We start from the raw sequence: 22,176 nt of genomic DNA, 5'->3' as shown, positions 1-22,176 counted from the left end.
TTAGTCTCTGTGGCTGGGTCTAATCTCCTTTTCTGAACAAGGGATTCCCTCCCATCCTCTCCTGTTCTCAGCTCATTCAGATACTGAAAGATAATTCAACTATTACTTAATGTTTTACTTTTCTTTTCTTACAAACTGCTTTTAGTTTGTATGATACCTGATATTATTGCCTTGAGTGCTATTTATACAGGTAGGCCTCGACTTATGACCGCAACTGAGCCCAAAATTTCTGTAGTTAAGTTAGACAGTTGTTAAAAGAATTTTGCCCCATTTTATGACCTTTCTTGCCACAGTTGTTAAATTAGTAACATGGTTGTTAAGCTGAATTTGACTTCCCCATTGACTTTGCTTGTCAGACTAGATTTCTTCGAGGGCTGGATCAGCATTGTAGTTCTCCCCACGGGCCAGCGAGGGGGGGGTGGAAGAGGGGGGGAGATTGGACAGACGCCTCCTGCAGCACTCTGCCAGCCAAAACGGGCTGCGTTGGCCCACATGCGGCCCCCTCTGCCCCATTTTAGGCCTGAACGGCTTCCTGGAGTACGGGGGGGGCACACTTCATTTTCCCTCTTCATGGCCTCCTGCAGCACTCTGCTGGCCGAAAACAGGTTTTTGGCCAGCAGAGTGCTGCAGGAAGCTTGGGAGGCTGAAAATAGGCTGCTGGGGGCCGCCCATGGCCAGCAGAGGCATCACGGACAGGTCCTTTGATATTTCCAGGACGGCCCCACAGGCTGGATTTAAGCACAGCACGGGCTGGATCCGGCCCACGGGCCTTGAGTTTGACACCTCTAGTCTAGGTCCTTCCCAGAAATCTTAGCTGAAAAGATTTTGAAAGATATTTCTTTGAAGGTAATTTAATCACAAATCCATGCCAAATAGATTCCTGAATACTGGAGTTGATTGAATCAAATTTTCCTCACTGGCAGGAAGTGCATAACAACGAACTATCTGACTGAGAAATAAGGATACATCCAAAATGAAATGAATTCTTTTTTTCCTCCAGAAGAATGTATAGAATGTAACTTTAAGATGTTTCTTTAAATTTTTTTTTTTAAATAAGGTTTTTAAACTTTCATTTGTGGTTGAAAAAAAGAAAAGAAAATGAATACTGGCTCCAATTGGCATATGTGTCAATTAACTGTAGTGCCCTAAATATGAGAGGTAAATAGGGACATGTATATAAGGCAGAATTTAGCTTATGCTTCTTGGCACGAAGTTCTTTCAATAGCTACATCTGTGTTACAATAAATTAACCCTGACTCCATTACTCCTTGCAACCTTTTAACTTTCCTTTTACTAATTCAGTGATTGGGAGTTCCATTTCTTGCATCTGACTCAAAGCCATAAACTTGCTTAGGGGTCATTTAGGCCAATGAGCCCTGTCCTTGTTCAGTGCAAGAATTCAGCTTCAAACCTGCCTGTGATGGATGCACAGCTTCTTGGACGATTGTCATATTGCTTGATTTATTGTGTTGAATCCCCCCTCCCCATTTTTGTGTATGTGTTTAGGAATGGATGCTGCCTGGGTTTTTTTGTTTTTGAGGCATACCTCTTTCTTCCTTGAAAAAAGATATTTTGCAGTTATTTACAATGTGTAACTTGGCAGAATTTAAGTGAACCTTGCCTAATCTTGGAAGCTATGAAGAGTTCCCTTGGTTAATACTTGGATGTGGAACAACCTGAAATCCAAGTTTTTGCTACACCAGGAAGTAAAAGAATCTCAGAACATAATAACTTGTCTTGCTGCCAAAATGTAGTTCCTTGGAGCTAAACTCAATTCCATGGAGACTTTTCTTAGTCACCCCATGTTAATCAAGCTGTCATGCTGCTCATATTCTTACATTTTGAAATGGGCTCAAGAACTCAAATATGTGGCAAACTTTCCATTAACAGAAAGGTACTTTGACTTTGGAAAGTTAGCTAAAGAGTTCTAAACAAAAACAAAGCAGAAATCATGAAGTATGAAGCATGCGCCATTCAAATTTCCATTGTCCTATGTGCCCTTAGTTATTTTTTTTCCCAAATAAAATAAAGAACTTAAAGTAAAAATTGTATTAAGTGCTAAAAGACAATACATTCAGTATCCTTATACTTCACTAATACAATGGATGCCACCTCAGTGATCAGATTCCACCCTCAGGAACAAGGCATTCCAAGAAAAAACATGTAGCGTTAGTCCAAGTTGAGCAGGGTCTTCCTTCCACTTCTAATTCAGCTGGCCTAGCCATTGAACGAATGTGAGCCTTCCCTTTCTTGGCAGGGAAACCCTTGTGCTACCATTAATGATGCAAGAGCTTTTGTCCTACTTTCCCACAAAAGTATTTAGTGTTAGAAGCGTGCCATAAAGATTTTCACCTCTTCTGAGGGGAAAAGCAGTCATAAGGCCAATTATGTAACAGCCTCTTCTTAGACGATTTGCTTTCCTGATTTTTAATCTGCTCAGCCGTCCTTCAAGTCTTATCTGTGCTACCCACAGTGGTTAAACAGTTACAGATTAGCACCAGAGCTGTAACCTACCTGTTCCAGGATTCATTACGTTTTTTCTTGTCAAGAAAAGGGCAAAATCAATTTCATATTTCAGGCAGATATATTAAACAGCCTGTACCTGGAGCGGATATATCTTGTACAGTTCATTGTATTAACTATCTGCAGAGATAAAACTCTTCAATGCAAGAAGGCACCAAGAATAATTTAATCTTAAAAACATTTGTGGTGATCAATAAAGTTTAATCTTATATGTAAGAATGATCAAAGAAAGACAGCATTTGATGATGGAGAGTAAGAGATGAGACGATTGCAAACATAGCCTTTTATTTATGACTACACACAACTGTGCTTAGAATTTATTCATACAATGAGTAGATGAAGAGGTGCAATTGTTCCTGAATAACTGTTGCAGGAAGAAAGTTGCAACCAAGTCCCACCATGAAATCCTACACCTGTGCTTTCTCATGATAGAGAACCCTCTGACCATCTGGTTTGCAGCAAATGTGTTGAATTCCACTGATTCGATAAAACTTTCTCTTATGGAAAGTATGTCTAAAGATAAGCCTTAAAGTGACTTATTCCAAGACGTAGCCCCAATGATTTATACTGACTTTTTCCAGATTATAAAGTGTGAGGATGACAACAAAAACAAAAAAACAGCCCTCCAAAATTACCATGGGCATCCAGAGGATTCTTCAGCATGACTTTGGCATGATTGTACTCCATACACGCTCTGCATTCACAGAGCTATGATAAATCCAGGCCATAGCTTCTTGAACAAGTCACAATGGCTTGGAATAGGCTCATGTATTTATTTATTTTAAAATTTGATTTATATGCCGCCCTTCTCCGGAGACTCAGGGCGGCTTACAATGCGTTAAGCAATAGCCTTCATCCTTTTGTATATTTATACAAAGTCAGCTTATTGCCCCCATAATCTGGGTCCTCATTTTACCTACCTTAGAAAGGATGGAAGGCTGAGTCAACCCTGAGCCTGGTGAGATTTGAACTTGCAGTTAATTGCAGGCAGCAGACATAAGTGGATGTTAATAACAGTGATTTAGTCTGCTGAGCCACCAGAGCTCCTGGTGTTATTGTGTTAAATTAAAAATAGACAAACCATGGATGGATTGAGCCACATTGTTGCTTCATTCTAAAGGGCTTCTCCATTCATTCCAGTGAAAAGATACAAATCTACAAATGCTAAAGTGTGTGCCCAATGATATCCACCCAGTGAAGTAAACGAGGAAGCTGACTGTACTTTATAAGCTGCGTGTACAAATGTGGGTGTTATATTCTGTATCTAGGGAATGTCTCCATTCATTGAAATTACATGTAATATCTGTTGTCTTATAAATTGTACCTTTAAGCAATGTCAGCGTATTTCTATACAAAAAGACTCTACTGAATCCACGCTTTATTCAAAGCTCCTGTTCTTTACTAGTGAGGGCCAAAGCCAACACTCTCATGTATCAGGGCTGCACCACACTGGATTCAAAGATCAGCAGGTACTTTGGAATGCAAGGGGTGCCATGTTGTAGCCCCTTCAATTAACAATTAACTGAAAGCAGTTTTGTCCTATCACAAGGTTGGACTCCAAAGCAGAAGGCAATTGTACATTCCAAGAGAAAGATGCATTCAGTTTAAGGAACTGCTGACAAGAGCTTGGTACACGTGTCTCTGCACTCTGAAGCTGTTTTGGGTATGAATAAAAAAACATGTTTCCTCCATATGGTGTGGTTTTTAATGGCCTTAACTGAAAGCCACACTAGACGTGTTTCGTATTCTTCTTTTTAAAAAAAAAATACAATAAATTTCTAAAGCAAATATTCAGGCATGAAAAAAATCTTTATGGCAAACCCTCTTTGAGGGAGAAGTGTCCACACATACACACACAGAGAGAGAGAGTGACTTTTACTCTGTAAATTCCAAACTGCACCTATTAGCTATTAGCCCATCTTCCGTACCTGATAACTAGGCAAGCACTGTTTACTACAACAGCACATTGCCAAGACCGATCCAGTTAGTGCTCCTGCCTAGCTATTTAAACAGTATATCAATCTGACTATATATGGAATTGCTCTGGAAGCAGAGAGCTGGGAAAGTTACATTCAGAGGGCTACAGCAGAAACACTCTCAAGCCTGTATTTAAAATAGGTTTTTAGTAGCAAAGGTCAAATAACCAGTGTGACCCACCATTTCCTTAAGTGGCACACCGCTCTTAAACTGTATAGTTTCCTGCTGAAGATTTGGACACAAGGCATCTTCAGTTGATGGGCTGCCTCCATCAGCCCCAGTGCTGGAATCACCATCTGCTGTTTTTCCAAGATCAGGGATTTGCAAACTAATTGTTCGAACGTTGTACACTCTGAGCAGGATCTCTGAAGTAGTGATTTCAGTAAAGCCGTGTTCCTCCAAAGCTAAGCAGGTCCTTTGAACTTGCTCAATGCAAGGGGAAAAGGAACATATGCGTCCACCTACAACAGAAAAAAGGAAGATGGTGAATGGAAAACCAGCAATTGTAAGAATTTCATCTCAATCAGAGTTCCTATAATGCTATTTAAAGCATGTTAAAGCCAGTGGGACCACTCTTCTGAAGTAAATTATATAATGACTGTAGTTGTTGGTTTATATAAAAGGAGAGGGAACCTTGAATCTTATATCTTGCAGATGGTTGCAGGAATAGTTATGTGAAATGTGCAATTTTATGTATGGAAAAACTTCAACAGGATCAGGAATATGCAGAATTTAAATATTTATTTTAGACAGCAAGACTACACCATTGATCTGGTTAAAGGCTCCACAGAACTTAATGGTGCTTGCTGTTGAATAGGTACTGTTTGTGCGTTATTGAACCATCAATATATTTCTGCATCAACTCTATGTCTTGTGTACCTGACTGCCACAAAACTGGAACAGTCTGTACCTTATTCTTATGCCTCGCCCTTGATTTCTGCTCCAATTCTTAAATTCTTCACACAGATGTTAGCAGCTCATTAGAGGCAGTGACTTTCTCACAATGCCCTGTTGTTTTTCTGAGAAGCTCCTAATATCAGGTTTGAAAAAATAGTGACGATATATTTGAACATATAAAGCTCTTTTCTGCTGGGTAAATTATTTGGAGCCAGAGGAAGATGTTAAATTTGGCTCTCTGTTTGCAGTGCTTATTGACAATAGCATCTCTTCAACTATCCTCTCCAACTAAACAAAATGTTCAAATGAATTTCCATCAATCTAATACGGCTTTTTTATTTTTCCTTGGCAGGAAGAACAGCACTGCATAACTTTCTTTGCCTTTGTGCAAATCTGACACTCTTTTACGGATTTTTCAAAGCTGCCTGTTTTAGTATCAGTGCATATATTTTGTATTAAATAAGAAATCTCCTTTAAGTCAAGGGTGACTCCTACTAACTTCACAGACTGGACCAGGTAGTTTTCTTGGCAACAATCCAGATGTTGTTTGCTACTGCTATTTGCAAGATGTTTCTTTGACTTCCCAGTTCACAGACCTGGAAGGTTTTTTTTTGGGGGGGGGGGGATGTCTCCCATTCAATATCACTAACTCTGTTCTAACTCTATACTTTCATGAAACTGGATGTTCTATCAATCATGTCATCTTATAATCATATCAGTAGAAAGCACATTTATATAAGATATGTACAAAATTATTTTCTGGAACTAAAAATGATTGAAAATTGATAAGAATTTACATGAGCATGGCTGGATTCAAGAAGTGGTTTCTATCTCTTAGAGGAGGAGTGCGTTACCCCCATCTTTCTTGAAAGAGGTGGTTGTGGACACTGTCATAGAATAGAATAGAATAGAATAGAATAGAATAGAATAGAATAGAATAGAATAGAATAGAATAGAATAGAATAGAATAGAATAGAAATAGAATAGAATAGAATAGAATAGAACAGAACAGAACAGGCTGGAAGGGACCTAGGAGGTCTTCTAGTCCAGCCCCCTGCTCAAGCAGGAGAACCTATAATATTTCAGATAAGTGACTGTCTAGACTCTTCTTAAAACATCCAGTGATGGAGCACCCATGATTTCTGGAGGCAAGTTGTTCCACTGGTTAATTGTTCTCACTCTTTGGAAGTTTCTCCTTAATTCCAGGTTGCTTCTCTCTTTCATTAGTTTCTTGTCCTGCCCTCCGGTGTTTTGAAGAACCAGCTATGTTGGATAACTTCTGCCCTGGAAACTGCTGAAGCTGCTAATCACAGACGTGGATTATGTGGATACTTTTTAGTCAGGTTTCAGGCTTGGACACATGATTGAAATAATATTAATCTTCTGTCAGGACCTGGATAGAAAGGGTGTGCCCCTCCTGGTCCCATTAGCAGAGTTCAATATTATTGATCAAGGTATCCTTCCAACCACCTGCATGGGTTAGGGTCACTGTGGAGGAGACCCCACCGTATTCTGCTCCTATCGGAATGGCCAGCTGTTATACTGTGTAATGGAAAGAAGGAATAACTTTGAGGAACAGGAGGAAGAGTTGCAACCAAGACAATAGTAAAATAAAAGAAATCTGAGTTCTTGGCCGAAATGCAATTCGCGAAAGTATCTCAGACATGATCCTCCCCAGTTCTCATGAAAATAAAGGGAAGAACGGGGAAACCACATTCAGACTTGCAAGATACTGTTACTGTAGCTTTATAATAAAAGTGATATTAGGTTGCATGTCTTTGGTTATAAATCTGGTCTATCTTGGTGAGCTGATCTACTGGGAGAACATTTAGCATCTGTGTTTCAAAATCGAGTATTTCAGGGCTTGGTGTTTTCTTCAATATTATGCAACATCTATATGAGACTACTGGGAGAGGTAACTGATGATACTCAATTATACATTGCCAATGCAGGCTCAGCTAGAGAACAGATACATGACTTGGGACTCATATCTCCTGGCTGAATGGCAGCAGAACATAATGGTTGCTGGACCTCTGCTTAGTTTTGGATAGCACAATAGTTACAGACTTACTCAGATCAGAATGACTTGGTGATGGTAATTTATGCCCAGACCAGTACAATATGGTCTATGGGTGACTGCAGGGGTGAAATCCAGCAGGTTCTGACAGATTCTGGAGAACCGGTAGCAGAAATTTTGAGCAGTTTGGAGAACAGGTAGTGGAAATTTTGAGCAGTTTGGAGAAGCGGCAGCGGAAATTTTCAGTAGTTCAGAGAACCAGCAAATACCACCTCTGGCTGGCCCCAGAGTGGGGTGGGAATGGAGATTTTGCAATATCCTTCCCCCGGAGTGGGGTGGGAATGGAGATTTTGCAGTATCCTTCCCTTGCCACGCCCACCAAGCCATGCCCACAGAACCGGTAATAAAAAAATTTGGATTTCACCACTGGCTGACTGTCATTGGCAGACTGTTCAGCCAGACTGCAAGCATGAGAAACCTGAAATGGAATGTGTGGATGACCTTGGGGTAAGAAGGGAAGAAATGCTCTCTAGGAAACAACTGGGCAAGAGACACAGGAGCCCCCAGTGGCTTAACAGAAAAAGAAATTTAGGAAGGACCCTCCCTAATGAATCAAGCAATAAAAATGGCAAGGGAAGCTTATACTTTCAGATTTGCAAGATTCTGTTAAAGTAGCCTTACAATCAAATAGAATCAGTTCATCTAGTCATATTTCCTGTTTGGTTTATTTGAGAGAACTGCCATCAATCTTGTACATCTAAAACTACAAGTTTCCTGTCCCCCCTTTTAATACTTGATCCATTGCAACGGGGGCTTCCTAAGTTTCTCTCTCTGATTGTTAAGCCATTGGGGGGGGGGTCCTGCCTCTCTTGTCTGATTGGTTTCCTAGGCAGCATCTGTTCCCTTTATTCCTCAATTACAAAATCTGAGGCTGCAAGGTGACATCTATCTCAATGTCTTTCAGTAGGCTTCTGGACCCAAGGGGTAATCCTACTCAGCATGATTCTGCTTGTCTTGACTAGACATGTTAAATGGATTTTCTCAAGATCCCTCTCCTACCGTATGACTGTCACTGGGTGTTGTGCCTTGTGATTCTTGACGAGTGTATCTTGGCTTTTTATATACACTGAGAATATATGCATCAAAGGCAAATTCCTTGTGTGTCCAATCACACTTGGCCAATAAAGAATTCTATTCAATTCTATATACTGTATGAATGATCTCCAAGATATACCTGACCTCTTCTTCTGTACTTTTGGAAAACATTAAAACATGCTTTTTCAACAGACTATTGGCTCCTAATGATGAACAATGGGCAACTGTTTCATTGACCAATATGATTAACATTTTAAAGAAGGTGAGAGTAGAGTTATTAGTCTATATCGATGATTTTTATTGATGACTTAATTCAACACTCAGAGTTGGTTGACTAGGATAATTAAAAAATGTGGTTAATAAACAAAATGTAGGAGGTATCTCAGAGAAATTATTACTTTTATAAGTTCATTAATGTTAATTTGAATGCCAATAGCTTATGAAAGCAAGACAGATAGTTCATAATTAGTGTTCCTAGGTCTACTCATTCCTCTGGTAATTAATGCCAAAGAAAAAAGAAACAAAGACAGGAGATACAAAAATAAATAGTTGATAAAGTCTTGACCAGAAGGTTTACATTATGCAGTAGAACAGAATTAGAGGAACAAGAGAAGAAATGAAGAAAGTCCTTGTTTAAGAAATTGTTTTTGGAGGGGGGGGGAAAGATATTAAATTTAATTTTGTTTACATTTTTATTTTTCCAAACTTAAGTTTATGTTGTCTATTTCTGCACCAATTTGAAAAAAGAACTTGCTTAAATCATATTTATATTTCTCCTAAAAGGAACATATACATGTTATGTTATGTTAAATTCAAAAAGGTGTCTGTTTTAAAGCATAACTACATTTCAGACTAAACAGTAATTTCAAAATGCAAATTATATTCACATTAAAATGGTAACTCCCCATCCCTTTTGATGACAGGTTAGATGTAACTTCATTCTGCTTAACACAGATGTGTAGAAGAAAGTATTATGTCATTCTAGAATGCAGTTAAGGGATCTTTTAATATAAATAATATAAAATACAATATTTTAGATTTAAGTTCATTTTCAAAGAGAAAACAGGCAGCCAGGACTGGTTGAACTATTACAGTATATTAGTTTTATTTTCTCTGAGACACCACAGCATTTAAAGATCTGTTCCTCCCCAGTCTAAATCAGATTAGACCAATATAGTACTCCAGGATTCTATAATTTTACGACTTGGCTGGAGACAGGATATTTCAAGTATGACAAGCAATAGAGCAGAAAGGCCAAAGTACAAGAGAAGCAAATAAAGATAATGTACTTTATGGAAGAGGATATATTTCTAACATTTAAGGAGCCACAACATAGAATAGATTTAGTCTGGCTTACAGTTTCACAATTTAAATTTTGCCTTATCAAATTAAATTTAAAACTGATTGGTCCACAGACAAATGCACTCAGATATGGATATCATCTTTTCATCCAAGAGAAAACAAATGACTAAAAATATGAAGGCACAAAGACACAAGAAATATCAAAAGATTAATTATGGGACTCCAAAGGATTGATCTAATTCTTTACTTTGTGTCTCACACAATAGGTAGCCCTGGGTGGACCGTAAGCGGCATGTGAAGGAAAGGAACCTCAACTTTGCTCAAACAAATGGAAACTTTGACCCATCCTCTTAATCTATTCCAGAATGTTCTCCTATCTTCAAACTTTCATTTCCCCACTTTTCATTATCTCATGCAAGATGATATATACTTTCACTTTAGATTTTTTAAAAATTACCTATTTGTAGCAGTAAAGAGGTGTGTGTGTGTGTGTGTGTGAGAGAGAGAGAGAGAGAGAGAGAGAGTATGTGTGTGAGATTTCGGGAAAATTGCATAAAAAAAGAATGTGATTTCACACTAAAAAAGTTTTCATCCCCTTCTTCAGAATATGGCTATAGTTCATTCTAAACTTTCCATTCGCTTTGGAGAATTGTGTCATTATAAAAATGTCCATTTTATTAAAATTAATAATAACGCCTGTTCATACATGTTTTGTTATAATCTGTAATTCATCTTACTTAATCTACTACAGGGGTGTCAAACTGGATTTCTTCAAGGGCAGTTCAGGATTGTCCTTCTCCACGGCCAGCCCTGGGGCGGGGGGAGGGGGAGAGACGGGACGGACACCTCCTACAGCACCCTGCTGACCAAAATAGGGCACAGGGGGCTAAACGTGGCCCCCTGCACCCCATTTTGGCTGGCTGAGTGCTTCAGGAAGCTGTCCAGGCCAAAAACATGCTGCCCCATTTTGGCCGGCAGAGGCACCTTTGCTATTTCCAGGTCGGCCCCATGGGCCAGATTTAAGCACCCTGCGGGCCGAATCTGGCCCATGGGCCTTGAATTTGACACCCCTGATCTACTACATGGTACAAAATGTATATCCAAAAATCCACAAATCGCAAAATATCCCTATCATACTAAGACCTTGAAAAGAGATGCCATTTGCAAAATATGAGAATTTTCTTATACTTAATTGGCACACGAAGTGTGGAAACAAAATGGCAGGACAGGGTCCAGATCCAACTAGCCACTGAGTTGGAGGTGTCCCAATCTCTGCTGAAAATTCATAAAATATAACAGCAAATGCACAATCTTTTCTTAATGGTTTTTAAAAATATGCATCTTGTCAGCTATCCAGCATAAGAACGCTATTTTTTTCCAAATGTTTTATTTATTCTTAAATAACAAAAGTATAGAACTTCAGTTCCTTCACATGCTCTTGAAATTTTTTTCTGAATCCATACCTTAGGCTATCACTTGCTAATATTTTTTTTTAACTAAAGAAAAATTAAAATAATATAAATCATGTAGGCAAAACATATTTATGGGAAATAACTGAATAGAAAATATATCTTTACTTCAGAATTTGGATTATCTTAGCAGGTGTTGGTGCTTTCCTCCAAAAGAAGCAGGAAATAAAATCTAATCAATAAGAAAAAAGCATCGGTGACATCTAAAAAACTATTCTGACATAAGCTGTTGTGGACCACATTTTACATCACTAGATATAACCTCATTAAAGCTCATTAGAATGGAAGAAGGAATAGTAAGGCCTGGAGATCCTGAAGAAGAGGCAGGATCTAAATGTAATAAACAAAGAAACTGGATGCTGTTGGCTGGTGGAGGGGAACAGCTAAGAAGGAAACAAAAAAGACCAGAACACATGTCCTCCAGCAGCAACCCGCAGAGAATGGTATGTATACATTATACAGAATAATCTCGTATGCTTAGATGGAGAATTCAGGAGACTTTAGTTTTCTAGCCAAGAGTCCTCACATTTTTCTGAACATATAAACTGATAAGAGACAGCAACTGAAAATCCTTCCCAAGGTTAACAGATTGAGCAGATAAAACAGAAGTTTAGCGCAAACCTTGTTGAGCCACACCTATTTACAGAGAGTTTATTTTATTTATCATTGTAATGGTCAAGATCTTTTAAGCAGAAGGAAGCTTGCTTGTAAATAATTCAGCTTTCTCTGAAATTCTCTCTCAGTTTATCCCAATGTCACCTCCGCAGTACAGAATAGCATGATGCAGATTTACTCAGAAAAGGCATGTGGCCAAATCACATGACGGAATTAAAGGAGATGCTGTCCTGCCAGAAAGGCAGGCTGGCGTGATCATGGTTATGATGTAGCATCTCTGCAATACAGGCCTTTTGACACAATGGGTTTTAATGGGGGTGGGGGACCCAAAAGGAAAAGAAAAATAACAGCGGGTGTGGTGTACATTGTTTTGCTGTTCTTCCCTCAATTCCTTCCCAACTCTCTGCCTTGCTTCTGAAGCTTCTAATGGAACAAAATCCCTTACAAAAGACTGTTATATAATCCAGGATAATAATATAACCTGCCTGCTAAAAATAAAGTATAATAGGGGCACTATATTGGTTTATATTTAATTCCTTCTTTGAAACAGGAAGAGAAAGATAAGCTCTGCATCTAAACATGCCATGGAAAAAGCAGAATGATTCACAAGTTAGACAGAATAAGGAAGCATATTTTGGGACCCACAATTTTGAATCTTCCCTACAAAAAAAAGTACATGACAAAATGAGAGTACAGGCTGAAACAATTCTGGCTAATAGTTTGGTTTTCTCTAATCTACTGCATTTCAGATGCATTGGAATCACAGTTTAATTTGCAGAATTCCTAGGCAGTCCATTAGATGCAGTTCTGTCAACGTGAGGAAGTGCATTAAATAAAAGCCAGGAAAAATGTATAGGTGTAGCCCATGTTTATGTGTTTATATGTATAGAAATATCTGTTTTCATTTTTTAAAATGACATCCATAATGTAGAAGCAACACAAACACATTTAATTCATTTCTGTGGATAAAATAGTATTTTTATATCTTGGTCCTCAAATCAAGGATTATACATATACATTTCCTGAGACTGCACTATTGTTAAAATTAATGAAACAATTAATTAATTTTAAATCTTCCCTTCTCTAAGAAACAAAGGACCGTGTACTTTCCCTTCCATTGTCTTCATAATCCTTTGAAGTGCAATAAAATGAAGGATGGGCCACTGGTCCAAGATTATCTGATGAACTTCTTAGCTAAAGGGGGATTTGACTCTAGGGTCCAGTGGTAGTCTAGTATTCAACCGATACATAATTTTTTTTTAAAATGGCTACTTTAAATTGTGTATTTGAGATTGAATTTTATAAAATATCAGCAGAACAAACAAACCTTACCAACTGAGCTGTAAGTCACAAAGATACTTCTGACATTTTTTTTAAAAAATGTATTCTTTTAATAAAAATAATTAAATAGGAAGGGGAAATGCAAATGTATCAGCTTTTATATTACATTTTGTTTATGGGAATGACTCTGAGCTACCTAAATATTCCACTGAATTGACCAAGGAACATCCAAGAAGGCTGGTTCACTATGTGGTGGTGGTGGAATAATAATAATAATAATAATAATAATAATAATAATAATAATAATAATAATAACAACAACAACAACAACAACAACAACAACAACAACAACAACCACCGTGTTGCTAAGATCATTCACTGGAAATTGTGCCAGAAGTTTGGATTTGAGTACAGCAAAAACCACTGGGAACATCAGGTTGAGAAAGTTTTAGAGAATGAGAAACTCAAGATCTTGTGGGACTTTAGGATTCAGACTGACAGGCACTTGGTCCACAACACACCTGACATAACAATAGTTGAAAAGAAAAAAATATGGTTCATTGACATTGCAATACCTGGTGATGCATGGATTGAAAATAAGCAGCAAGAAAAAAATCACAAAGTACCGGGACTTGCAAATTGAAGTTGAGCGACTGTGGAAAAAGAAATCATGTGTTGTCCCGATTGTAATTGGAGCCCTTGGAGCAATATCCAAAGGGCTACCCCGCTATTTAGAAATTCTAAATTTGCCGGACTTGAACATTTTGACTCTACAAAAAACCACCTTACTTGGAACAGCTTACATCCTCCGACGATACCTTAACAGTTCCTAGGTCCTTGGTTAGGACTCGAGCTGCTGAGCTATTAACCAGCCTCAAAGGTTGTGAATCTCACTAAAGATTAAATTATTATTATTATTATTATTATTATTATTATTATTATTATTATTATTATTATTATTATTATTATTATACACAAAAATGTCAATATGCACAGCAAACAAGATGACCATGCTGGATTTCGTATCCCAAATCACTAGTCGAACACTTCCCAAGCATTTAGGACTGCGTGATGTGTCAGCGAATTATGCGAGCAGATCCCAGTAAGGTGGCCTTCTGCAGCTGACGAATGGTGATCTTGTCAGCGCCAATTGTTTTTAAGTGCTTGCCTAGGTCTTTAGGCACAGCACCCAGTGTGCCGACTACCACTGGAACCACCTGCACTGATTTATGCCAGAGTCTCTGCAATTCGATTTTCAAATCCTGATATCTGGTGACTTTTTCAAGTTGTTTCTCATCGATTCTGCTGTTACCAGGTATGGCAATGTCGACGATCCACACTTTTTTCTTCTACACAATCATGATATCCAGGGTATTGTGCTCCAAAACTTCGTCAAGTCTGTATTCGGAAGTCCCATAGTAGTTTTGCATGCTCATTTTCGACCACTTTTTTAGGCTTATGATCCCACCAATTCTTTGCTACAGGCAGATGGTAGTTGTGACACAAGTTCCAGTGGACCATCTGAGCGACTGTGTTATGACGTTTTTTGTAGTCAGTCTGAGCTTTTGTCTTGCAACCGCTCAGTATATAATCAATGGTTTCATCCGCTTCTTTGCAGAGTCTGCATTTGGGGTCATCAGCAGATTTTTCTATTCTGGTTTTGATTACATTCGTTCTGATGGCTTGTTCCTGGGCTGCAAGAATCAAGCTTTCTGTTTCTTTCTTCAGTGTTCCATTGGTCAGCCATAACCAGGTCTTTTCCTTATCTACTTTTCCTTGGATCTTCTCAAGGGACTGTCCATGAAGTGCTTTGTTACACCAGCTGTCAGCCCGAGTTTGCATCGCTGTTTTCCTATATTGAGTCTTGGTTTGCTGCACTTTGAGCAGCTTCCTCTTATTGACCTCCATCAAAGATGGTTCAACATTGTCTTTCACATAATCTGCCAGAGCATGCTTCTCTTCTTCGACTGTCTGCTTCACTTGCAGAAGTCCTCTGCCACCTACTTTTCTGGGCAAATATAACCTGTCGACATCACTATGCGGGTGCAGGGCATAGTGTATGGTCATCAGTTTTCTTGTTTTCCTATCCAGGCTGTCTAGCTCTGCCTGTGTCCAGTTTACGATCCCAGCAGTTGTTGTTGTTGTTGTTGTTGTTATTGTTATTGTTATTGTCATTGTACGTGTATATACAGTATACCCATACAACGAAATTTACTTAACACCCGAAGACCAGGTCCAACACACAAAACAATCCCCAAACACCCCCCCCCACCCACCACAAATTCCCCACCCCTAAACCACCCAAACATCCACATTTAACCCATCAGGCCCAACATAGCACCCATTTTTTTTAAATCACACTAGGAAAATGCCAACTATGCCCCTCCCAGAAGATTGCCTAATTCCATGGCATAAGACGTGCCAGGTTATGTAATGTCTTGAATGTCTACTAAAAGATGCAACGAAGTGCAACGAAGATGCACTTAAATCTAAAGAAAGGCATTCTAAGAAGACAAAGGCTTCTTGGTTCAACCAGGAAAAGGTACTAGAAAAGAGATTGTTAAATGGAGATTATTGGTAAAAGACAATGACAAACATTATGGAATTCAGCCCTGTACAGAGCTGTCACTGAATAATTAATTCCATTACTGCTCACTTGGTTATAAATGATACCACATATGCAATGCTTAGATCTACTCAGGAATTAAAACAGACAGCAACATGGAATGCTTACTTATCATTTATCATGTATCTTTATATCCAATGATGCCCCTTTTCCCCTTTAAATGCTAAATCTGTTTCCCACCTCCTTTATCCTTTGCTCTAATTCACTGTAGAGGCCGTTGGTTAAATTTTTATATCCAGAAAATAGGATGCATGTCATTGACTACAGTCATTAAAATCACCGAACATCTGGAACAGATATTTCTTGCCAACCCAAACTGTTTGTGCTTCTGTGATGCCCGGTGCATTTTAAAGCGGCACAGAAGGTCGGGGATCTAATTAACAAATCACAGCTAACAGATAATATATTCAGGAGATTTGCCCACAAACGGATGGTGGTTGTTGCTTTTAAAGCAGAAGCTGTAAAAAGCAAGGGGTGGGGAGAAGGAGATGCTCTAATTCTTGGCATTTATGGAAGGGTGGGGGGGAAAGCATTGTGAAATGTCACCTCACAATAAAGGCTTTGTGCTCAGAGAAAGCGCTAGGGAGACATGAGAGCAACTAACAATTGTTTCCAACAGGCTTTTAAAGCGTTTTGTGTTCAATGATTTATCCTAGAATGTGATGCACTAATGAACATAAAAATGGTGTCTGGTGATATATGCCACACTCTAGATAAGGAAAACATAAGACATTTCCAATCTTTCAAAAGAAAGAAAAACATCCGTGAGTTGTTGAGATGCTCTTCCTAGGCTAGGCTGCACAAATCATCTGTATCACCCTGGGGTTGTTTTTTTTAAAAAAAATGTTTGGTGAATCTACAAAACCTTGTATGTCACTATAGCTAACAGATTTCCCAGCTGGGAACTGATTTGTTAACAGTACAAAGCAATCTCTAAAAAAGAACTGTAGTTTTCATTTCTGAATCACATGCCACAGAGTTCTCAAGTAAAAAAAATAGAGGAATTTAGTTTGCATATGTATTGTTATTAAAATAGAATTAAATGGATATTTTAATATTATCAAATATTGGCATAAAGATGCTCCAGGCACATTTTGATGTAGTTTTACATTAAAATATAAAATATGGTTAAGGATTTGTGAATTTAAACATTTATCATTATGTATTATTAACAATGACAACGATTTGTTCTTCGATGATATTTCCCAATAATTCTCAACATTACATTACATACCATACAGGGGTGAAATCTACTTACCTTCCCTGCTGGTTCGGAAGTGCATGCACCACGCGCGTCACATGCACGCATGGACCCTCTGCACATGCGCAAACCCTTCTGCGTATGTGTAGAGGGTAAAAAAACAAGTTACTTCCTGATTAAAACCAGGAAGTAACGATGACCAGGTGGGTGGGCAGAGCCTCGCGCTGCTGTTGCTACCGGTTCTCCGAACCATGCACCGCCATTGCTACTGGTTTGGCCAAACCTTTCCAAATCGGTAGCATTTCACCCCTGATTACATATCTATATCTTACAGGGCGCTAATAGAATCATAAAAGGTTCTAAAAGAATGAATAGAGAGAATGAAACATCCACAACAACACTATTTCTTGTCAAAAATTAAAAATTCAAATACCCGATAAATGTCTAGCCAACCTTTTATTTTGGTTTCCAAGCAGGGGAAAACCCACCATCCTTCTAATTAATTAATTTAAATCCTGAACTGTTCTAATCAACAAGAAATATCTCCTAAAGTTCTACTGATATTTATCTCCCTCTAAGTTCTACTGATATTTATCTCCCTCTAAGTCTTAAAATTTGAGCTCTGGAACAGAAACAAAAACAAATGCTTGGTCTGTATTATGGGTAAGCCCTTAAGTTATTTGAATAGGAGGGCCATAAACAAAATCAACAAAAAATATGGAGCATGAATCTACTTTTTGCTTAAAAGAAAAAAAAAATCCACTAACATTTTCAGTCAAGGAAAATTTCTGTCCTTGAGAATGTTGGTGTACAGTTCCTACAGGACTAATCTCCACCACAGAGATTCCCTAGGGAATCCTATCATGGGAACAAAAGCCTAATGAGAGCTATGTGTGCCGTGTGAATGCCAACCTACCTTTTCCTCAAGTGGCTCCTTTGAGTGTTTTTCCCTCCCTTCCCTAAAAGCTACCACCACGCAATTTGTTTAATGAGATCTGTATGTCAGCCCAAGTTGATATAGTAATTATCGCAGATTAGTCCTGCTCACATTGAAAGCTGCGTGAGCCTTTTGATCTGAGGGAGCTGCCTTTAAGAATAAATGCTTTATCTAGAACTGTTGTGATGGAAAGACAGGAAAAACAATAAAACAGTCTGAAGAAATTCTTCTGTCCCACATCCATTCAATGCAGGGGGCAAATTGTTTTGATGGAAATGACTGAACTGTCAAGCTTCCTATTCCTTAGGCTGGAGAAAGAGGTTAGGCAGGAGGCCAGCAGACATTCTGATTCTGAGTTTGTGCAGATCAAAGAAGAGAACCAAGAAGGTGAAGAAAAAGGAAGCAGCACAAGAAAAACATTATCCATTTGGATAGTCTGCTGTATAATTGCTTGATAATTCATGAATTCCCATACGCTCATTGTTTCTTTCACAAAGCAAAGAGAATTTTTAAAACTATTTTCAATAAATACTTATTAAACATAAAATGATAAATCTTTTCAGAAGTCGAGGATTTTTTTTTCTCGTGATAGAAGTGTTGAAGCCGAACTTCAATAATACAATTGAAATTGCTACAATTGTGCACTATTGAAGTTTGACTTCAACACTTCTATCATGAGAAAAAAAACCTGGACTTCTGAAAAGATTTATCATTTTATATTTAATAAGTAATTATTGAAAATAGTTTTTAAAAACACTCTTTTCCTCTTCATTTTTTTTATCACTTGTAAGTCTGGGGGTTTGCTTTCCAGTTTTTCAAAAACTCACAACCTGGAATGAAACATGGCTAAATATTTACCTGGTGAGGTTGAAAGAAAGGAACATATATAGGGAGTCCTTGACTTATGACCACAATTGAGCCCAAAATTTCTGTTGCTAAGCAAGGCAGTTGTTAAATGGGTTTTGCCCCATTTATCACCTTTCTTGTTACAATTGTTATGTGAATCACTGCAGTTGTTAAATAAGTAACATGGTCATTAAGTGAGACTGGTTTCTCCATGGACTTTGCTTGTGAAAAGGTCACAGAAGGTGATTACATGACCCCTATACACTGCAAGCTTCATAACTACATACCAGTTGCCAAGTGTCCAAATTTTGATCACTTGACTGAGGGAATGCTACAACAGTCATAAGTGTGAAAAACGGTCATATGTCACTTTTCTTCAGTGCCGTTGTAACTTTGAATGTTCACTAAATGAACTGTTGTAAATCAAGGATTGCCTGTACAATATATTTGACTTTTGGATATGTTCAGACAGAAATGCCACTTTTTCTTGAAGTTGTATGAAGATTTCAGGAGGAACAATAAACACATATCTAGGATCACCATATACCTTATGCAAAGCCTAGGATCCTATTTCAAGAATATGAACTCATGGGCAAATGGTCCAGGAGGTCATTTCACCCTATTTTCAAGAGTGACCTTCAGCACCTCACATGTTTGTTTTGTGTGGTTGTCATCCATTGTCTAGACTCTAGACCTTTGCTACCAAGGAGGGCTTTTATAATTGGTATATGGAACTCAAAGAAAATCATGAGATTCAAGAGTTTGAAAGCATGCAGTGCTTTCATTCCCAAAGAAAGGTAAGATCTTTTATTAAGGATTTCATGCTAAAAAACAAAGAAGGCTATCTCAACAGATATAACTGGATATTGTCTTCAGTGGACAAATACATTTTCCCATTCCAAGTAAATTTCCTAGAAGAGCTATATGAGGTAACTTCTAAATTTTAATCCTTGTTATTTCTGAGTTGTGCTGGGAAATATCCACTCTGGGGAACCAACGTCTATTGATATGGAGCAAAGATAAAGATTTGACATTTTTCAAATGGGATGAACTTCAGTTCCCATCAGGTCCAGCTAGCAAAGTAAGAAATTGTGGAAACTGTGATCCAAAACACCTGGAAAGTTGGCTTCCCTTTGTGAGTAGGCAAAACTGAGTGACAAGTCAGCTAGAATACATATGATGCGGCATATGGCAATTTATTGTTTTTTATATTTTACTTTCATACTAATTTTCCCAAATATTAAGAGTGGGCAGCCCTCTGGATTTTCCTTCAGGGAATTCAGTATGCTTCAAAATGTCATTGCAACATCACAACCACAACAGTAAATTACTAGGATCTCAATGTGGGGGTGGGGGTGGGAAGCACTGATGGTTTGTGGGAGTGAGGCAGCAGTATCCGACAACATCCTATCCACATTTGCTCAATGTTTAGAGCACACTAAAAATACTGCCTTGGCAAAGAGGGGACAGAATGTCCTTTAAGTGAGAAAGTATGTGGGCAAACTGACATTTTGCCGACAAGGAAAACTGCAGGATTTAACTCCCAGAGGAAACTCTGTGTGTTGTGTGTGTGTATATATGCATTCACATGCAGGTGACTGTACTCCTGCTCTTGATTCATTACAATGTGCATTCATTATCAACAAGGTTATTATGATTAATATTTCCAATATTAAATACAATGGACAGCTTAGCTTTTCTACGCAGTTTTTGGGAGAGAGAGAAAAGATTTATGACGTTTCTCACATATATCCATCTGATGGGAGATGTACATTCTCACATTTGTATAATTCCCTTTCTAATGCGCCTCTTCTTCTGCTTTGTCCTCTGCCTTCTTTCTCAGTGCAAAGCAATTGTTAATTATTCAAGACTTTTAATGCTGCAGTCAGAACACTGTGCAGATTAAAATGTGCATAGTTTATTCTAACACAACACCTAGATATTTTAGTACAGAAGAAACCTGATCTGGTACCGGTATTTATTTACCAAAAAAAACCTCCCAATCACTTCCCATTTGTTAGAGAGACTTATTGTGTGTGAGAGAAAGAGGGTACTTGTCCTCAAATATAGAAACTATCAAGCTGCCAACTGTGAAAGACAGATGTACGTGCATATGTGTGTAAAATGCTACATGTGCACATCTAACATTTCTCATTATATTTCTCATTATGTTGTCCTATGAAAGCGATATCTGGCATGCTCTTTAGCAGTGTTTTTCAAATCTGGCAATGTTAAGATGTGTAGACTTCAACTCCAGAGTTCCTGAGCCAGCATCTTAAAGATGCCAAACTTGAAAAGCACTGCTATAGAGCAAGGCATCCTAGATGCTTAGCTCAAAGTTCCCTTTAGCAACTTGATGAATTGAGAGTTAAACTGAACAGGATTTTATTCCATGTTCCAGAGCAAGTTACAATGCCCCAATTGTGTGATCTTTAAGACTTCAATTCTGTTAACCCACCCAACTGGACTTTGAACTCACTGGAAGGGGAAAGAGCGTATGGAAATTGAAGTCCAACACTTTGGAGGGCACCAGGTATGGAAGGTCAGCATGCAGAATGTTCACCACGGAAAGCCAATTATCTTTCTATAGAATGCTATAGAGCCGTGATAGCGAACCTATGGCACGCGTGCCAGAGGTGGCATGCAGAGCCCTCTTTGTGGGCACATATACCGTCTCCAGCTGCTCTTCGCGCAGACCAGTTGTCTGGTGCACATGCGCACGGCGGAACCCAGCCAGTTGCTCTCTTCCGGGTTCCGGTGCTCCGGCATGCACAGGTGCAGATAGTGTGAAATCTTATCAATAAAAAAAAATCACTAAATATTATTATTAAAATGGTATAACCCCAGATGCATGCATCCCTCTCCCCAATTATTTAGAGTAATCCTGTATTTAATGCAAATTCAGAATCAGAGTCTTAAGCTCCACCTACTAGATACAACAAAACTCACTATTGTTTTTCCGAACAAAACGGCCCTTGATCTCGCCTGGGATAAGCAATGATCATGGACTTCAGTTCAGTATCCCATCCATTTGTTGGAAACATGAATGAATCAGGAACTGAAATGGATCTAAGGTTGTCATTGATGAAATACATAGCAACAAATCTCCATGACAATTCAGTCAAACATTGTATCTATCTCTTCTACATATAGTTGGAGGCTGGACCTTTGCTATTTCCAAGCCGGCCCCATGGGCCAGCTCTAAGCAGCCCACGGGTCAGATCCGGCCTGTGGGCCTTGAGTTTGACACCCCTGCTCTACTGTATATTGATAGCCTAAAGAAGTTTTTTAACACTGAGTTGAAACGAAAATCAAGGTACTGTAATGAATATTATGAAAAAAATATTTATCAGCAAATGCTAAAGGGATGAAGGGAACAGAGAGACTATG

At 38.5% G+C, this 22,176-nt stretch overlaps 1 protein-coding gene across 1 annotated transcript in view; it reads right to left on the bottom strand.

Moving 5' to 3' along the window:
* Positions 1-4,258: 4,258 nt before the first annotated feature.
* Positions 4,259-22,176, bottom strand: part of TRMT61A (tRNA methyltransferase 61A) — a 47,652-nt gene continuing 29,734 nt past the window's right edge. Inside the window, exon 4 of the mRNA XM_070931573.1 lies at positions 4,259-4,961. Coding sequence (XP_070787674.1) covers positions 4,633-4,961 — 329 coding nt within the window. The 3' untranslated portion in view covers positions 4,259-4,632. The remainder of the gene's footprint in view (positions 4,962-22,176) is intronic.

This window comes from Pituophis catenifer, unplaced genomic scaffold (assembly GCF_029215685.1).
Source record: "Pituophis catenifer annectens isolate HBS135680 unplaced genomic scaffold, rPitCat1.0.hap2 SCAF_1, whole genome shotgun sequence".
Lineage (NCBI taxonomy): Eukaryota > Metazoa > Chordata > Lepidosauria > Squamata > Colubridae > Pituophis > Pituophis catenifer.
The sequence above is the reverse complement of the archived record's forward strand: the minus strand, read 5'-3'. Positions and strand labels throughout refer to the sequence as shown.